Below are 18,634 nucleotides of genomic sequence, written 5' to 3' on the forward strand. Positions count from 1 at the left end.
AAACAGATTTATAAAACTCAACGTGTGTCTGTTCCCAGCTGTGTTCTCCTCGTACATCTCAATCATCCTGCAATGTCACACACGTCTGACCATCCAGATGATTCACTGTTAATGACTCTAAACACGTCACCAATAACCTGGTTTACATATAAAGGCCAGAATGAAGTTTAGTGTTGAGGAGAAAACATTGTTAATGTCCTCCAGCAACACCACAGCAGCTGCTGTATCATGTGACACAGTGACAGCTCCTATAGAGCCGGTTACATCTGAAGGTATTCTTACTGCACAATAACACAAGAAAATCTGATTTATTTTCATAGAAAGACAAGTTTTATTCGTAAAAAAACAAAAACCAAAAAAAACAAGCATATATATGTATGAATATAATATATACACATGTACACTGTACAAACACATTTACAGAATATGTACAAACAAGTTTCACACTTTGTGCATCACAGAAGTCACAGTGAGGGTTTAACATTCAGCATCAGCACAGATTTACAGTCAGGAGACAGTGGAGTGATCGAAGGCACAGCAGAAGAGATCTGATCACTCTGACTCGGCTCTTTGTAAAACTGAACATACACAGATCTGTGTTGCTGCTGTACAAAATGTACAGAACCGTCTGAAACCCAGAAGACTTCAACATGAATACAAGGCAGTAAAACTTGTTAACAAACAAAACATACAACAGGTTCTGTACAATTTCATTGGAATTCAAATGACGGAGGAGAAGGGAATTTTAGCTTAGTTACATTCATGTTTGTGACATTCTCAGATATAAAAATAAATAATTAGTTTTGTCTCTTTTCTCAGCTGGATTGTTACTGGCTCTTGGTCCAGGGCTCATACTTAAGTCCCTTCGCATCATCTTATTCACTCTGCTCATGCTTAACATTCAGGTTATCGACCATTATTGCTTTTTTTCTGAAGCTTCCTTTGTCTTACATTAATTCATATTATTTAAGTTTTGGCATTTGCTTTTAAAAAGGCACAACATGATCAAACTACAAGTTAAAAAACAGCCTCAGCACCATGAATCTGTTGGTCTGACAGACACCTGAGTACTCAGAATCACCTTGTGGTTGAATTTTTGGAAATAAACATTCTGAGCTTCTACGACCAATATAATCCCCTAATAAACTTCTTGTAAATTACGTAAGTTTAATGAGGTCCCTTTTTAAGTTTGTTATCTCATTAATTATCACAGAGTATACCTGTTGTGTTGAGCTGCATCTTTGGCTTTTTTGGTGATATGTTTGTAACAGCAGTTTGATATCCAGCAGGAAACACATTGTGAGAGGATACAAACTACACATGAGATTTACAATCAGAACATGAAAGAGGACAATAAAACAAATTATGACAATAAAACAATAAAATGAAGCCAGTAGGCACTTTTCTGCATAACATTATACAAATGTAATGCCCTTTGAGATCTTTGTGAACCTTCAGTCTTATCATGATTTAGCAGCTGTAGACTTTAATGTTGTTGAGCTGCCTTAAATTGTGATAAAATAATATACTGTCGTCAATCTGTCAATCAAGATGGCGGCTTGTCCAGGCGCAGAGGCCCGGCGCTCTGACTCACTTGTTTGTATCTTGTGTCTATTTATCTTGTTGTAAATATTTTTTAATTGTTGTAAATAGTGTTGTATTGTTTTTCATACTTGCCCATATTTAAAATTTTGTATTTATTTGTCAAAGTCAAAGAGCTGCTACCTGTGTTTCGTTGTTTTGTCTGAAACAGTGACAATAAAAAAATCTATTCTAATTGTCAAATCTGACCAAAAATTGATGAAGTTTCACAAAGATCTATTATAAGGCTGCAGAATACATATTACTCTGATATTTACAAACTGTATATACACACACACACCTTTACAACAGATAAAGGTATCAAGCTGATGAATCGGACTCGTTCTCTGCAGGTGGTTTATAATCAGCTCCCAGATGACGAGGACCTGAAGAAAACAAAGAAACACACATATTATATGAAGTCAACATTTTGGCTTTATTGATAGGCCAGCATTTAAAGGGAGGGAGAGAGACGTAACATTTTTTGGAAAAAATGGCATTCATTCAACAAATCAAACAAGAAGAATTGACTGTTCAAAACGGGAAAATATGGAAGAAACATTTTGAAAATCTATACAGTGCAATCACACTGGATTCAACCCAAAATAATCTGCTCAACAAACTAGAAATCCTTGAATCAATCATTAAAGACAACCAAAATCCTTTGGATTGTGAAATAAGTGAAGGGGAACTGCTGGCTAAGATCCAGGCCCTGTAGCCGAGGAAAGCAAGTGGCCCTGATGGCATCTTAAATGAAATGCTTCAGTTTAGCAGCCATAAAATCAAGACTGCCATATTGGCATACTGCCATATCAAAACAGGGAAACAGACTTCTTCCCCCAAAGTAGAGGAGTGAAGCAGGGCTGCAGTCTGAGCTCCACCCTGTATAACATTTACATCGATGAACTGGCCAAATCCCTGGAAGAGTCAGAGATCCCTGGTCTCACCCTCTCTGACACAGAAGTCAAATGTTTACTGTTTGCAGATGACCTAATACTGCTCGCTCCATCAAAGGAGGCTCTACAAAAGCAACTAGATCACCTGCAAAAGTTCTGTCAGACCCGGGCCCTGACATCCCTACAGGTTCCACCTGGACTCTACGGACATAGTAAACACACACAGCTACACATATCTAAGACTAAATATCACATCAACGGGAAATTTCAATCTGGCCATTAAGGATCTACGAGAAAAAGGCAGAAGAGCTTTCTGAACTATAAAAATGTCTTCAAACATAGACATACCTGTAAAAATCTGGATCAAAATATTTCAGTCAATAATTGAACCAGTTGTATTGTATGGCAGTGAAGTGTGGGGCCCTCTCGTGAACCAAGACTTCCAAAAATGGGACAAACACCCCATGGAAAGCTTGCACACTGAGATCTGCAAAAGCATCCTCAGAGTCCACAGGAACACCCCCAACAACGGATGCAGAGCTGAACTGGGCCAGTTCCCCCTTTTAATTCGGATCCAAAAAAGAGCAATAAAGTTCTACCAATACCTCAGAGCCAGTGAGCCCAGCTCCTACCACTACAAAGCCCCACAATGCCAAGAGGAGAGCAAAGAAGGAAGTCCCCTCAGCCAGCTGGTCCACAGGCTGAGCTCCAACAGCACCGGGCACCAAGACCGCCCTCACACCATCCAGCCCCACCAAATTATAGCAAAAGAAAAAAGACAATTACATCAACTATTGGACATCCGCAACCAAAACCCAAAGCAAACTCCAATGCTATTTGGCCCTAAACAGACAATACTCCATGGCAGATTATCTGAGCTCTGTAACTGACCCGAGACTGAGGAAAACGTTGACTATGTACAGACTCAGCGACCACAGCCGGGCCTTAGAGAGCAGCAGACACAGACAGACCTGGCTGCCCAGAGAGGACCGGCTGTGTCGGTTCTGTCCACACAGACAGACCCGGCTGTCCAGAGAGGACCGGCTGTGTCGGTTCTGCCCATACAGACAGACCCGGCTGTCCAGAGAGGACCGGCTGTGTCGGTTCTGCCCACACAGACAGACCCGGCTGTCCAGAGAGGACCGGCTGTGTCGGTTCTGTCCACACAGACAGACCTGGCTGCCCAGAGAGGACCGGCTGTGTCGGTTCTGCCCACACAGACAGACCCGGCTGTCCAGAGAGGACCGGCTGTGTCGGTTCTGCCCACACAGACAGACCCGGCTGTCCAGAGAGGACCGGCTGTGTCGGTTCTGTCCACACAGACAGACCTGGCTGCCCAGAGAGGACCGGCTGTGTCGGTTCTGCCCATACAGACAGACCCGGCTGTCCAGAGAGGACCGGCTGTGTCAGTTCTGTCCACACAGACAGGTGGAGACAGAGCAGCACTTCCTGTTGCACTGTGACACATTCACAGACATCTGAACCCAGATATACACTAAAATCACAGGTACAACCCCAGACTTCCCCAAACTACCAGACCAAGAAAACTACATCATTTACTGGGAGAAAAAACTGCCACTGCTGTCGATGCAGCGAGATCTGTGAATGCTGCCACAGGAGAAGAGACGAGCTGCACAACAACACCTGACATGATTTCATCAACATGAACCAGCTGATCCTGACTGGGTTATTACCTGCACACTGATATTCTGTTTACTATTGTTGTTATTGTTGCCATTATTGTTACTATTATTATCATTCTTATTGTTAATATTGTTAACTTTTTTTCTGAACCACAGTCATGCCAATGAAGCTTGTTGAAATTGAAAATTGAGAGAAAGAAAGAGAGGGAGAGAGGGGAGGGGGGGTATGATCTACGTACTGCCCTGCCAGGGAAACCAAAGTGAAAAAAATCATTGCCATTCAAATGCTGCAATTACTCTTCGTATGCCTTGGGCTACTTGTCCATAGAGAGAAATTCCAAACATCATTAATGCCTGGGTTGAACCACAACCTGCAGGACCCATCAACTGACTCACCGGGTTGGTCGGGTTTGGGTCAGTTCACAAGATAATAATTAAGGATGCAGCCAGATGGGCAATGGGTGACAAAGCAGTGTTACCTGCAGAGTCACCTCACTGTTAACGACCACCAGGAGTACACAGTTTCTGGGAGAGCTTGCCTTTACACAGACCGTCTCCTCTCCATGCTGGTTCAAGCGGTGCTGCATATTCTATTAACAAACTCATCCAGTGAGCTTCATCTCATCTCAGCTAACCGTGTCCTCAGAGGACGACAAAATTCTGGAACTGTGGACTCTTTTTCTACACAGTGCAGCCAAACACTAGGATGAAACACTGCAGATGTGTTCAAACATTCAAACTTCTTATGCTGCCATTTGACAATAATATAACCATTTGGAGGATGTAAAAAATAAAAATTGTTTAGTCAAGTTGTTCCCAAACTGTGAGTGGAGGAGAAAGAGGAAGAGAGAAAAGAGAGAGAGAGAGCTCTGTAACAGAGTGGACCGCTCCAGCAGCAGGATCAGAACCTCGGAGAACACAGAGGTTCAGTTTTGCTTTTTGTCTTATTCTCCGTCCCAACAACTGTTCTAATATCTAACATAAACTTGTTTTGTGGGGTTGGCTGTGTGGATGAACTCTCATAATGGGCTGGATGGGAGCTTAAAACAAAAGAAAATGGAAAAAAAAACCTGATCCATGCACCATTTCTGAATGTGGCTCTGAATGTATGTTTTGATGGATATTAGCTGTTGGCTAACTGAATGCTAACCTAATAGAGTGTTAACAGCAGCTAACAACATTCAGTATCCAGCCGATCTGCTTCCCAAAAAGTGGATTCTCTGTTTCTGTATGATCGTTTCTGGGTTTCTTTACAATTAAATGTTTTTGTTATAACAATAAAGTTCTCTGAATCACATTCAGTGTGTTTATATTAACCTCCAACATGAAAATATCTAAAAAGCTAACGATGCCTCCCTCCTCATCAGAGAGCTCATCAGAGCCTCAGCTCATTTATTACCTATGAAGAAAGTTCCCACCTGTTATTATTCCAGGTGTGATTGGAGACGTTTGAGCGCCCTCTGGTGGTCAAAACAAAACAACTACGTGCTGATAGCAACATTGTCAGCCTGTGTATACAGTGTGTAGGCAGGTTTACATAGTGAATAATAGTGATAAGATATATTTGAGCCTTAAGAATAACATAAGTGATAGCATACAAACTGCAAGCAGTCGGTCAGTTAGCCTGGTGCTGCTGGATGTGCTTTTTAAACTGAGTGTTTGCACCTGCTTCCAGTCTTTATGCTAAGCTAAGCTAACCACTTCATCTCCTAAAGCTGATGCTGGAAGGTGTTATCTCTAAGAGCGTTGAACTGTTCCTTTAAAACGTTACAGCTGAGATATTCAGACCAGAAGTATTAAACTCACAGATTTGGACACAAAGTTGAGTGCATTGTTTTCTGCAGCCAGCTGATTTAAATCCAGCCAGTTTGAGGTCTAATCTAAAGTATCATTTGTTAAATGATAAACTGGATTAAAAGGCAATTATTTACATCCAGAAGAGTCTTTTTGTTTATTTAAATGAAGTTTATCAGCAGACAGAGACAAGATGTAGAGCCTCCACCTTTAACTGTTCACTCATGAGAACTCTGACAAAAACATGTTTGGGGGATATTCAGAGGTCTGTTTGATCAATAGTCAATAATCAATAGTATCTATAGAGTTGGTCAGAGATTTGTGAGTGTGTTTCATTTTCATTTAATTTAATCAGTCAGTATTAGAACCAGAGGCCTCATGTAAATAAACAGAAGGGTTCAAATCTGAGGAGACAGAAACAAACTGTCTGGATGTGATTGTATCACACAATGCTTCTGTAATGTTGATGTCTGAACATGATGTGTTCATATATATTTATACAATACATAACATTAACTTACCTGGTTTACAGCTAACTGTGACGCGCTTTGTAGCTACAAGCAGAGCCTGAACTGCAGCAAGAAGTAAAGCTCCTATAACGATTCCACCAAACAGCCATCCAGTGATCTCTTTGGTGGAGCAGTCCTCACGGAGTTTCTCTGAAACACTGGACGGTTTCTCTGAAACACATCACAAAGAGTTCATGTAAAACTTTTAGTGTGACTGCATATCATGTACATCACACAAGGCTGACTACACAAAATACATTTTGAAGGTGACCAAAATTAATCTTTAAAATTAATATTACTTTAAATATTAAACTTAGTTGATGAATAAAGCACAAAGACAGAAATCTCACCACTGATAAACACGTGTGTCTCAGAATAAATCTGATGGCTAATTTCCTCCTGAGTGACTTCACAGCAGTAGTAACATGAAGAAAGCTGCTAAATGCTAAACCTTTATGTGTATTACAAAATACAACAACAGTAAGACTGATAACAAGGCAGATTTAGAAGAACAGAGAACCAGACAGTTCATGAACTCGTGCTGAAAACATGGAGTTGATTCGAAATCCATATCAGACGTAAAAAGTCAGAAATGGACGTGAAAATCTACAGAAGTTCTTTATGTTTAATTTAGTAAAAGGTGTGAAACTGTAGAATTCCCTGGATAATAAAATGTTGCTAAAATATTAAATTCAAGAAAATATGTAGAGAACAAAATGACTGAAGAAATGACTGAGTGACATTTTTGTTAAGATGATGTCACTGACTCAGTAAATATTGGTGAAATTTTATCTGATTTGACAATCTAAAAAATAACTTAAGGGGGGGGGCCACTGTATTAATGTTATGTTATTAAAAAAGAGCCACTATGTAGTGTTAGAGAAGAAATTCAAAGTCAGAATTTTAATCTTTAAAATATCAATGAGGTAATAATACGAACTCAGATATATGAATTTTTTTTACCATTTATAAGCTGTTCTCAAAGGAAAATCATTTCCCAGAACACTGTTTGAAGCTAGAAAGGTGGCAGGGTCCACCACATGTAAACAAAGTAACACAGAATAAACTGTGTTGTCCTTTAAGATCAGTTGGTTTAATCAGTCATGAAATCTAAGAGAGTTTGATGAATTAGTTTTTTTAGGCAGAGAAAAGAAATCAGCCAATGAAGATCTTTCTCTTCTGATTAAAACTACAGACTGCTCCTTTACGAAAAGGGCAGCTAGTAACATTTATTCTTCTTCCTGCTCCTTTTTCGGTCATGGAATAACTACAGTGTGTTATTTGTTTTGGGAAATTACAAACTGTAATGAGCGTAAAATAACTGAGGCACACTTGTCATTCAGTCTACGCATAAAAATTAGAAATTCTAAAGAGACGGTAAACTAATGACATAGATTTAAAATGTTTTGATGATTAAAATATCAAAAAGAAATCTCACCACTGAAAGGCACGTAGGTCTCAGCAAGAGTCTGATGGCGGATTTCCTCCTGAGTGGCGACACAGCGAAAGTTGTCGGTCTTCGTCACAGTGGTGAGGACAGTAATATAGAAGTGATTTTCTCTTTCTGTGTCCTGAAGCTTCTCAGCAGGAAGGAGGGTTCCGGCGCTGTCCAGCCACTGGACTTCTGGCTTTGGAGAAGCTCCGAGAACTTCACACTGAAGCTGCAGCTGCCCATCAGCTGCTTTAAGTGTGGTGATATATGGCCTTGGAGATGCACCTGTGAAAATATAACATTCAAAAGTTTATTAATGACAGCTATAAATGTAACTTGAATACAGTTGCTGCCTCACTGCAGAAATCAGACACTGATGGCATGTTTGTGTTTTCAAATTCAAATATGAATGACAGCTTAATTATCATATGATCATAGAAAAGTTGTAATACATCAAGAGACAGATCAGGAGAAATCGATGTCCCGAGCTGATTGATGATGTCACTGATATCTACATCTGCAATGTGTGCTACAACTTGTTCAACCAGAGACGGCTACATTCAAAACTTTACACACAATAACACATCAGAGTGTCAAGCTCAGGAGCAACTTCAGCTTCAAGTGATCGCTAGAAATGCCTCCAAGAAAACAGCAGAGTTTAAGTGTATTTATATGAAGAGTTAAAGGGCAATGAATTTGGAGAAACTCATATATATATATATATATATATATATATATATATATATATATATATATATATATATATATATATATATATATATATATATATATGTATATATATATATATATATATATATATATATATATATATATATATATATATATATCTAGATATAGATAGATATAGATAGATATAGATAGATATAGATAGATATAGATATAGATATAGATATATAGATATAGATTATATATCTATATATATATATATATCTATATATATATATATATATAGATATAGATATAGATATATATATATATATATAGATATATAGATATAGATATAGATATCAGGATAAATTGTATGATGAACATATGTAGATGTAGAGATCGGTGACATCATCATGCACTATGGGTCAATACATGACAACTCAGCCCAAATTAAATTCATGTTAAAACTCTGGGAACTTGTGAAATCTAGATTTCCTGATTTTTGTGATACTTTCTATGTGTACTGACGATATTTTTAACCGCAGTGGGTTGAAATTTGTTCAGAACATCCAAGAAATCCCTCAAGATCTTTTGCAACATCTGCGTTAATATTCATATATCAAAATAAGTATGTATAAACATTTTGGAGGTGTTATATAACTTTATCATTCCATAAGTTTTTTAAAAAGAGCAAATTTTTCAAACTACGTACACACAGACAAAAAATGTTCAACTAAAAAGTATTTGGAGTTCAGCTATAGGATTTTGCAAAGTCCCCTGAATTTAGTAGAAGTTTGTGTGTTAATCTTTTCAAGGAAATTCCTGACATGAACTGGAAGTGACTTGTTGAATTGGTAAATAATGAATGAATGAATGTTCGATGATTGAAGTGAAGGACTAACATGTAGTTTGTTAACCTGTAGCTACACAGCACCAACCCTCTGCTCAGGTCAACCTGCTGCACTGTGAGAACAACACGTCTACATGGAGTTACTGGATCAGAACCTTTGAATGTTACTGAGGCACAGAGAGCTGTAGCACACCTTACAGGTACACAGATCAGTGACATCATCACTCACCTGGGGTTTCTCCTGATCGGTCTCTCAAGAGCCGTTCTGAAAGATAAATAAGAAGATTAGTTTTTGTACAGTGCATGGATGATATTATGAACCTAACCGAGTAATGGAATCTTTTTTTTAACATTTAAACGGAGCAGAGACTCTCCACGCAGGACAGGCCACATGATTAATGAAGGAGCTGCATGTTCAGACTGTTATCTGGTAACTGAGTGGGTGACAAGACACGTCTTCATCTGATCGAACTGAGCTCAGTAAGTTGGATCGATGACGCAGCACTTCACTCATCACTTTCCTGTATGATCATTAAAGGTTTGACTCCGAACTTCGTTAATATTCGAACCTGTTATGGGCATTATTTTTTGTAAAGGTGTTTGCTTTTAAACGTTGTTTTCAATTCAGATTCCGAGGCTTTTTCACGCCTGCTGAAGTTGTGAATCGTGAGCTCATTAGGCTATTATTGGTCATCTGGGCTCCTGTAGGTGACGTTAGCGTCCTGGTTAGCGCCTATTTTGTATACCAGAACAATGGCCGCACCAAAGCCTACAACAACTACGCCTTAGGAGTTCCAAATCTGCATTCCAGACCATCCGAAAAGCAACGTGTGGCGCTACTTTGGGTTCCCAAAGGAACAGGGAAAAATCACGACTAAGGACAAAGTGATAAAGTGTAAAATATGTAGGACTGAACTCACATACCACACGACTAGAGAGCTCGACTGTCAACACTACATCCCGGCAAGCTGAAAGAGGAGGAGCGGTCTGACTTTTAATTTAAAAAAAAACAAAAAAACTGTGTGTGTTTTTCTTCTGAAAACATCATTGCCTGCCTATTGACATTGACTGATACACTGCCCTCTAGTGGACAATGTACAACTTAAGTTTGATACCAATATAGGTCTTACTGAAGGCATTTAATGGTCAAAATATTATTCATAAATATTCAAATATATTTGAATATTATTATTAATAAACAAACAAACTTCGAATATGATTTTTGGCCAAAAGTCAAAGCCCTAATGATCATTTGTTTTGCCTGTGTGCGATTGTTCCTTCTCTAGATCTCTTCAGGAGCACCTTGCCTTCACCTGGAGTCTACTCTTTTACAACTGTGAGAACTCTTTATCATTTCTTTTTGTGTAAATATTTTGATATTGACAGTAAGATAACTTTATGTGATTCTCAGCTGTCAACATTAAATTTCTCTTTTCAAACTGTCCCTCACTTCAAGCGTTCTAAACAGAAGATTTAATGAACAACAAGAACAGTCAGGGTCAGACTGTCAGTCACAGCTGGAGATCTCAACAAAATACATATCAGCTGTTTAATGAAAATACTCACCAACAACAAGCTCAATGTTGAAGGTTTGTCTCGGCTGAAGACGTGGAAAAATGCAGCTGTAGATCCCGCTGTCGGTCACCTTCGTATTCTGGATCTCTATTGAGGCGTTGCCGTTCATCAGTTGATCTGGAAAATGTGAGACTCGACCTTTGAACTGCTGATCTTGACCTCTGTTGGCTTTGCTGTCGCCTGCATCATACATGAACACGTCCTTCTGACCATCTTTCTTCCAGTCAAAGATCTTTGCTACGATGCTCTCCTTGGTGCTCGGCGTACAGGGTAAAACAGCATCAGTTCCCTCTTCCACGACCACTTTGGTGATACCCGAACCTGAAAGACAAAGCAATTTCAATTTCCCTTGGGATAAATCAAGTATCTCTCCATCTATAGTGTTTAATGATTCTGTTTAACAGAGAGCTGTCAGGCTAAAGCAGAGAGTCACATATCACATTAACAAGTCATGATGATAACACCCATTCACAAGTACATTAGTTAGAAATCAGATTTCTAAAGTTATTTTTCATACTGGCATAATTTAAGTGTGTTTATGATACAGTACGATATCTGATGGGTTACATGACGCAGCTCATTGTAAGAGAGTTGACTGAATGCTCAGCGTCTGACTGTTGTTACACTTTGTATAAATCTGACTAATGATTAGTAACATAACAGAAGAATGTATAAATCTCATCACAGCATTTGATGTATTGTCTGAAACAAAAGCCCAGAGAGAGACAAACACCTAAGCTGTGTTTCCATTTGCAAAACAGCAAATAGCTACGCAGTTCAACTGAACTATTCAGCTGTAATATGAGAGTGTTTTAAGTTATTAACATTCAATATATTTAACCTTTAATTTTTCATGCGTGCAGCTTTGTTTTTTCACTGTGTCCATGGAAATGATGATGAGTACAGCGATTAAGGTGTGGCAGTACTGCTGCATGTTTACATGTAAGAAAGAAAGAAGGTTGATGTCTTACAAAGCAAGACAGGAAGTGTTAGAACAACACTCTTCCACAAAGAGGAAACAAGCCATGTCCCCGTCGATCGGAAGGGGCGAGAGTTTGATTTGAGCTCCGGTGGGACGGTACCCTCACAGTGCGTCTCGGCGGGGAGACATGGCTCGTTTCCTCTCTGTGGAAGAGTGTGGTTATAACACTTCCTGTCTTCCTGTAAGGCATCAACCTCTCTCTGACAAAACTGACACAGCTGTAAACATCTTTACCATGAGCAGCACTCTGCTTGTATAATCAGTTCACTTTTCCAAATTCTGACTTTTATTTTTAACCAAACAGGGGCAACAATCTGGGAAAACAACTATTTTGTCTATACATGCTTCTCTTTATTTCCATTCTGTGTGGAAGCCATCCTCTGTTTCAGCTGATCAATTTGGTCTCACAGCATCTAAAACTGTAACAAACACAGGAACCTCACACACAGACGTACACTCTCTCTGGCACTTTTCATGTATTATCAAGGTACAAAGTAGGGATGCACCGATCTGACTTTTTCAACCCTGAAACCGATGCCTGTCGATACCTGATCCGATACCACTGGTGAATTAATAATAAACTGTATACCGGTCTCGGAAAACTACGTGCGTGCATGCTCTAAGCCCTCATCTTCAACAACTGAATTTGGTTAAGCATCTAAAACAATTAATTCTAAAAATGTGTGTTATTGTTGATGCTTTCAAGCTTTGAAGTGCATCTCCCAAAGTTAGTTGCCGGGCTGTAACTGTCTGCAGCTCCTTTGGTTTTGTTTGAGCTGCCGAAAATTCTGTGTGCTCCTTCACGTGCTGCTTTTGGATGTGCTTGAATAAATCAGTAGTATTGTACTTTGCAGTGCGACCACCGTCCCTCAAATATTTAATTTGCAGACACATCTCCACGCAGCCGACTCTTTGGCTCACTGCGTATTGATTAACGGTTAATTCAACTCAACTAAACACACGTGCTGCTGACAAGTGACGTAGGATGTGCCGCGACGGGGGGAAGAAAAAAAAAATCGGCCTGTGGATCTGTTAATTTTTCTGTAGTCTTTCACTGTTAAAAGAAAGTTGCCAAGCTCAGCAGCTGGACTCATGTTAGAAGCATTGTCGGTGATGAGAACCAGGGCGTGTTTCTTTATTCCCCACTCGTCTGCGATTGCATTGAGAAAATCACACATATTCGCGTTTGTGTGGCGATCATCCACAGTTTTCATCTGAAGTACCGGTACTTAGGACATTAGCTTCCATTAACTGCTGACATAATGAGCTGTAACGGTCACATATGAGACTGTTTGGTCTCGAGCATGGCGTAAATCTAAACTGGAGGTTTTTTACCTCGCCTGGCATGATGGTGTACTAAATTATAAGCGTGCTCTAAATACTGCTAGAACTGCATATTTCTCCAGCCTAATAAACAATAATAAACACAATCCTAGATTTCTCTTTAACACTGTGGCTAAACTTACTCAAAAACCACAGTCGGTGAGCTGTGCACCCTTTAATGCAAATGATTTCTTAGATTTCTTTTACAATAGAATTAATGAGATCAGAATTAAAATTAACTCATCATCTCTGGCTTCCTCGTCAAACGTTGTCAAAAAATTGTCCTGCTGCCGATTCTGAGTTAGTCTCAGCTCTAAACACTTCTGAAAATATCTCCCTTGAGATACTGTCTAAAATTGTCTCATCCTCTAAACCAACTACCTGCGTCCTGGACCCCTTTCTGGCAAAACTGTTTAAAGAACTATGGCCAGCACTGGGACCTACAATATTACATATCTCTCATGACTGGTGTTGTCCCTTCTAGTTTTAAGTCTGCTGTGGTTAAGCCTCTACTTAAGAAACCACACCTCCACCCAGGATCACTAAACAACTATCGACCAGTATCCAACCTTCCCTTCTTCTCGAAAGTCTTAGAAAGACTCGTGTCCCAACAACTTACAGGCTACCTACTCAATAATAATCTCCTGGAACCTTTTCAGTCAGCGTTCAGAGCTTCACTCCACCGAAACCGCCCTTACTAAAGTGGTAAATGACATTCTACTTACTTTAGACTCTAACTCGACCTCAGTGCTGCATTTGATGCTATAGATCGTGGCATACTGTCAGACAGACTTGAAAGTCAATTTGGCATCTCTGGCCTGGCCCTAGCCTAGCCTAGCCTGAATACAAAACATGTAGGCAACATGAATGAGTTTACTACTAACACAAATGCCAGCTGTGTTTATATGGATACTACACGAGTTCTGTATGTGTAACAAAATCATGACAAACTGAACAAACTTCATCAAACCCAGACAAAGTTTGGGCACCTGGAGTAACATAGCCATGATGCTAACAACAAACCACCTGAGCTGGTTGGAGTATCGCACAAGTCAGTTCCCAAATTAGCACGATAACATCAAAACACGGTCTGTGACAAACCAAGAGGATACTGTAATCAGATCAAATCACATGTGTTGCTGAGGAAAAGGTGAAGAACAGAGTTTTGTACAGAGTTATTTATTGCACAGTGCAGAGTGCAGTGTGAGGCAAACGAGGAGGCTAACTAGCCGAGGAGGCTAACTAGCCAACAGTCCTTCCGCGATTCCGTGTAAAAGTACCAAAGGACTCAGAGAATCAAGTCTGTCTTGGATTTGCAGGTCAGGATGTCTTTACAGCATTACAGTCCTTCGTCATAATGCTGTTTTTCACATTTTAACGTCATCAAATAACTGCAATTCCTGCAACTTGAACACAGCAGAGTCTGACTACTAACGTTACTACTAAAAAGGAGGCCGTGATGCTAACAACAACCCACCTCAGCTGGTTGACAGCTCCAAAATTACTAAACTAAACTAACGTTAAACATCAAAACATGGTCTGTAACACATCAAGACGATGCTGTGATCAGATCAAATCACATGAGTCGTTGAGGAAAAGGTGAAGAACAGAGTTTTGTACAGAGTTATTGCACAGTGCAGAGTGCAGTGGGAGGCTAACGAGGAGGCTAACTAGCCGAGGAGGCTAACTAGCCAACGAGGCTAACGGGCCAACAGTCCGCCCGCGATTCGTGTAAAAGTACCAAAGGACTCAGAGAATTAAGCCTGTCTCAGATTTGCAGGTCAGGACGTCTTTACAGCATTACAGTCCTTCGTCATAATGCTGTTTTTCACATTTTAACATCATCAAATAACTGCAGCTCCTGCAACTTGAACACAGCAGAGTCTAGCTGACACGAATGCTAACTACTAGCATCACAGATTGTGGCCAACACTGATTAGCTACGAGTTGATCGACGCTTTCTTACCTTGTTCAACAATTCCTTCAGTCAAAGCCAGTAAATAACTACACAAGTAAAGAGGCACAACGCGGATACTGAGGCACTCATGGTGAACTGAATACTAGTGGATAACGTCGTTTACACTCCACTCGAAACTACTTTAGCTTTAGTTAGCGGTTAGCTGCGATGGCTGCTCAAGACTGTAAAGCCTGATTTACGCTTCTGCGTCGCCGTCAGGATCCCTGCAAGTCCTCCTCTTCCTTCCCCTTCCCCTCCTCCTCCGGGGTTTTCCAGCAGTCAGCATCCAAACAGTTGCATTGCTGCCATCTATGGGACTAGCAGCACCTTACTGCACTACATCCTGCTATACAGACGAGTGTATAGTGATAAACAGCGTTTTCCCCTCCTGCTTGACTCTACTTCTAAAATACTTTTCAGAGATACTTCTTCCAAACCAGTTTCTCGCTATTCTGAGTAGATCTCGTCTTTGTCGGTCAAAATTTCTACAAGAAATCCAAACATGTTGCACTGTCTCAGGTTCCTGACAGGAACACAAGCCACTCTGGTGTTTTCCTAAAATAAGTAAAGTGCTGTTCAGAAACGTGTGACCGATTCTAATTCTAGAAATAATAACCTCTTCCTTATGTCTAATGTCTTACGTCCTTGGCCAACTTATCAACCTTTTCATTTGTTGCAACATGAGCTGGGACCCATACAGATGATACTTCTACCCCTCTCCTTTGTTTCTCTCGGTACACAGGAACACGTCTTGTTTCTGGTTCTATGAGTTAACGCTGAGACAGAGCACACAACATCAGATTCAGGCCTTATGGAGACATCATAACTGTTTCATTGATCACAGATGAGAAAAACCTCTTCTTTAAAGTTTACTGCAAATAAGAATTACATTTACACATCTTCTTAATTTAAAAGGGCATTTTATTGGTATCCAGTTCATTTGAAGATATTTTAAACCTTTGTTTATTTTCAATAATCGTAAATAACATTGAATCTGTGGAACATTAAGTGTGTTTCAGAGAAAAAGGTTTAAATCAAACTAATTTGTAAATAACAAACAAAAACCTTCCAGTTACTCTTTCTTCCCTGTAGAAAACACTAAATTAAATGAGGCTGCCCACCGGCTCTGCTCAGTTTGTTTAACAGTGATGGGGATTTCAATGCAATAAGAAACTAACCATATTTGTGACATTTCTTCTGTTGAATTCTAGTTTGTTTTTTCTTCTATGTGTTGACACTGACATCATTTAAGTGATTTCAACTCGTAAAATCAACTAAAAAGTGACGGTCGCAGGTTATAAGCAGGCATTCACGTGGATCGTTGGGGCTAGGTGGGTCCACCCAGTCACACCTGGTCCCACCTGTAACGACCCAAGTGAATGCCAGTTGGGTCAACGAACGCCTCACAAGTGAAACTCGTGACCTTAACATGACCATCACCACTCTGTGAGGTCTCAACCATGCAGGGATTGAAACCTGCAACTCCCCTCCAGTTAGTTGGAACTGAAGAAGCCTCTTGGATGAGAGTTTAAACATCTTCAACAAACTGATACTGATAAATCCAGTTTACAGCGAAACAGCATGTAGGATTACCAGAGCTGGATGATAATGACCTTCATCAACATAAATATGCACAGATTTAAACCACAGTCTTCTTTTCTTATGAGGGAGCACACACCTAAATTAATCACACTCATCTATCAATAAACAGCACAAAGCTTGCTCACTTCTGAGGTTTACAGTCACATGTCTGCTTATCTTCTTTTTTTAAATCAGACTTTGAGTTGCCAGTCAGGATGTGGTTTTCTCAGCTTGGTACTGTGGCACATAAATGTTTCCTTTATGATACTGTGTGAAGTGGGGGAATTACATCTCCTTTATCAAATGTCCCTAATATAACTATGTAACATACTGGCTTAAATCTTTAGGAAATCATTTTGAATTGTGATATATGAGTTTTAACTACCAACACACCTGCCAAAGTATAGTTATGTATGTATGAATGTGTGTTTTCTGTTATTTTTGTATTTTTAATTAACTGCTGTTATTTTGCATTGTTAATTTCATTTTATCCAACTGTGTCAGCAGACTTGCTCTCCTGTTTAACTGCACAATGTTGTTTGTGTCTTGTCAGTTTTCTTGTAGCCTTGTGATGATGCTATCTGGTGTTGTCTTTTGTCTTGTTTTAAAACAAGAAAAGTTACTGATTATAAAAAAAATCTGATTTTAAGTGCCTCCAAAATAAGCAAACAAGAGATTTTTGAAAACTTTAGTAGGAAATAAAAGATGGACATGATAGATAGCATTACATTTATATAAAAAGTATATGATTGAGATTTTCATTAAAGAAATGTAAAACATGAGGAGGACTACATTTTTCTTGAATCAATAAAACATTTGAATAACTAAAGCCAGCAAAAGCCACAAATGTAGTGGAGTAAAGAAGTAGAGTATCTGTCTTTCAGCTGCAGTGAAGTGAAGTAATTAAATAAACCTGCTTAAAATGGAAATACTCAAGTGAAGTACAAGTACCTCAAATGGTCTGAAGTGCAGTAACATTACTTGAGTAAACGCAGCCTCCCGCTGATGATGTGTGTTTAAATACAGCGTTTATTGTCGTTTCTCCTGGAGGACATGTTGTTTCCTACGGAGCCCTGGAGGTGACATGGATGATTTTTTTCTTTAAATCTTGCGATAACAATCTATGTTTGGTAAAAAAGACATTTTTGGTCATTGATCAGTTGAACTGTGTATCAGACTGAACATGAAGCCTGTCAGCGCTCGTTACTCACTTTAATAAACTGAATCAACCCAAAACGTTAATGATCATTTCCTGAGTGCATCAGTCTGTCATGGGAGGAGTTTAAGGAAACAAATGTTTAACATTCAGTCATTCCTAACTTTGAAGTATACAGTATACAAAGTAAAAGTACATTTAAAAAATGTCAAGTCATGTCATTTAATTTCTGTCAAGTAAAGTCCACAGAGCTGCTCAGCGTGGGAAGCTTCAGGAAGAGATGCAGTGAGTCACATGTGTGATAGTCAGTAAGAAGCAGCGGCTCGAATTATTGAATGAAGTGAACTTTGTGTTGTTAACTCAACACTGACAGGACGATGGAATCATGAACAAGAGCTGTTTACTTCAACAACTTCTACTGCAACACAGTTCTCAGCAGGAGCATCATAGTCTCCTGTTGCACTCTGACCTCTGACTTTTACTTAGCATATTAACTCTGACCTGCCTTATACAACAGCGCCCCCTGTGGCATAAAGACCAGCAGTACATCTGTTTGTATATAATAACAGAACACAACAACGTCTTTAGTGTGAAAGCCGAGAGAATGTGACTGTGTGAGAACGTCTGGAAAACTGAAAGTACTTTAGTAATTTAGGTATTTAGGTTTTCTGACCCCACTTTCATGA

At 39.5% G+C, this 18,634-nt stretch overlaps 2 protein-coding genes across 4 annotated transcripts in view; one reads left to right on the forward strand and one right to left on the reverse strand.

Annotated features, from left to right (window-relative positions):
* LOC115582774 (dedicator of cytokinesis protein 3-like) overlaps window positions 1-18,634 on the forward strand; it is a 391,011-nt gene that overhangs the window by 191,389 nt on the left and 180,988 nt on the right. The gene's annotated exons all lie outside the window — the stretch shown is intronic.
* Window positions 412-15,506, reverse strand: LOC115583284 (butyrophilin subfamily 1 member A1-like). Of its 3 annotated transcripts, none has more exons than XM_030419960.1 (6): window positions 15,221-15,506; window positions 10,941-11,270; window positions 9,604-9,639; window positions 7,862-8,140; window positions 6,436-6,573; window positions 412-1,967 (listed from the first exon to the last, which is right to left on the reverse strand). In XM_030419960.1, exons 2-6 carry the CDS (start codon window positions 11,140-11,142, stop codon window positions 1,903-1,905), a joined length of 720 nt encoding a protein of 239 aa, XP_030275820.1. In that variant the 5' UTR covers window positions 11,143-11,270; window positions 15,221-15,506; the 3' UTR covers window positions 412-1,902. The 3 variants fall into 3 exon arrangements, with proteins under 3 accessions (XP_030275820.1, XP_030275819.1, XP_030275821.1); XM_030419959.1 differs by having other exon boundaries at window positions 6,436-6,594; window positions 15,221-15,498; XM_030419961.1 differs by lacking the exon at window positions 9,604-9,639 and having other exon boundaries at window positions 6,436-6,594; window positions 15,221-15,486.

The sequence above is a fragment of the Sparus aurata genome, chromosome 6 (assembly GCF_900880675.1).
Source record: "Sparus aurata chromosome 6, fSpaAur1.1, whole genome shotgun sequence".
NCBI lineage: Eukaryota > Metazoa > Chordata > Actinopteri > Spariformes > Sparidae > Sparus > Sparus aurata.

Coding starts and splice junctions, on each gene's coding strand:
- LOC115583284 (XM_030419959.1), bottom strand. CDS start 11,142: ATGTATGATGCAGGCGACAGCAAAGCCAACAGAGGTCAAGATCAGCAG. Junction 9,640..10,940: donor CAACATTGAGCTTGTTGTTG/GTGAGTATTTTC, acceptor TTTATCTTTCAG/AACGGCTCTTGAGAGACCGA. Junction 1,968..6,435: donor CACAGTTAGCTGTAAACCAG/GTAAGTTAATGT, acceptor TGTTTTCTTCAG/GTCCTCGTCATCTGGGAGCT.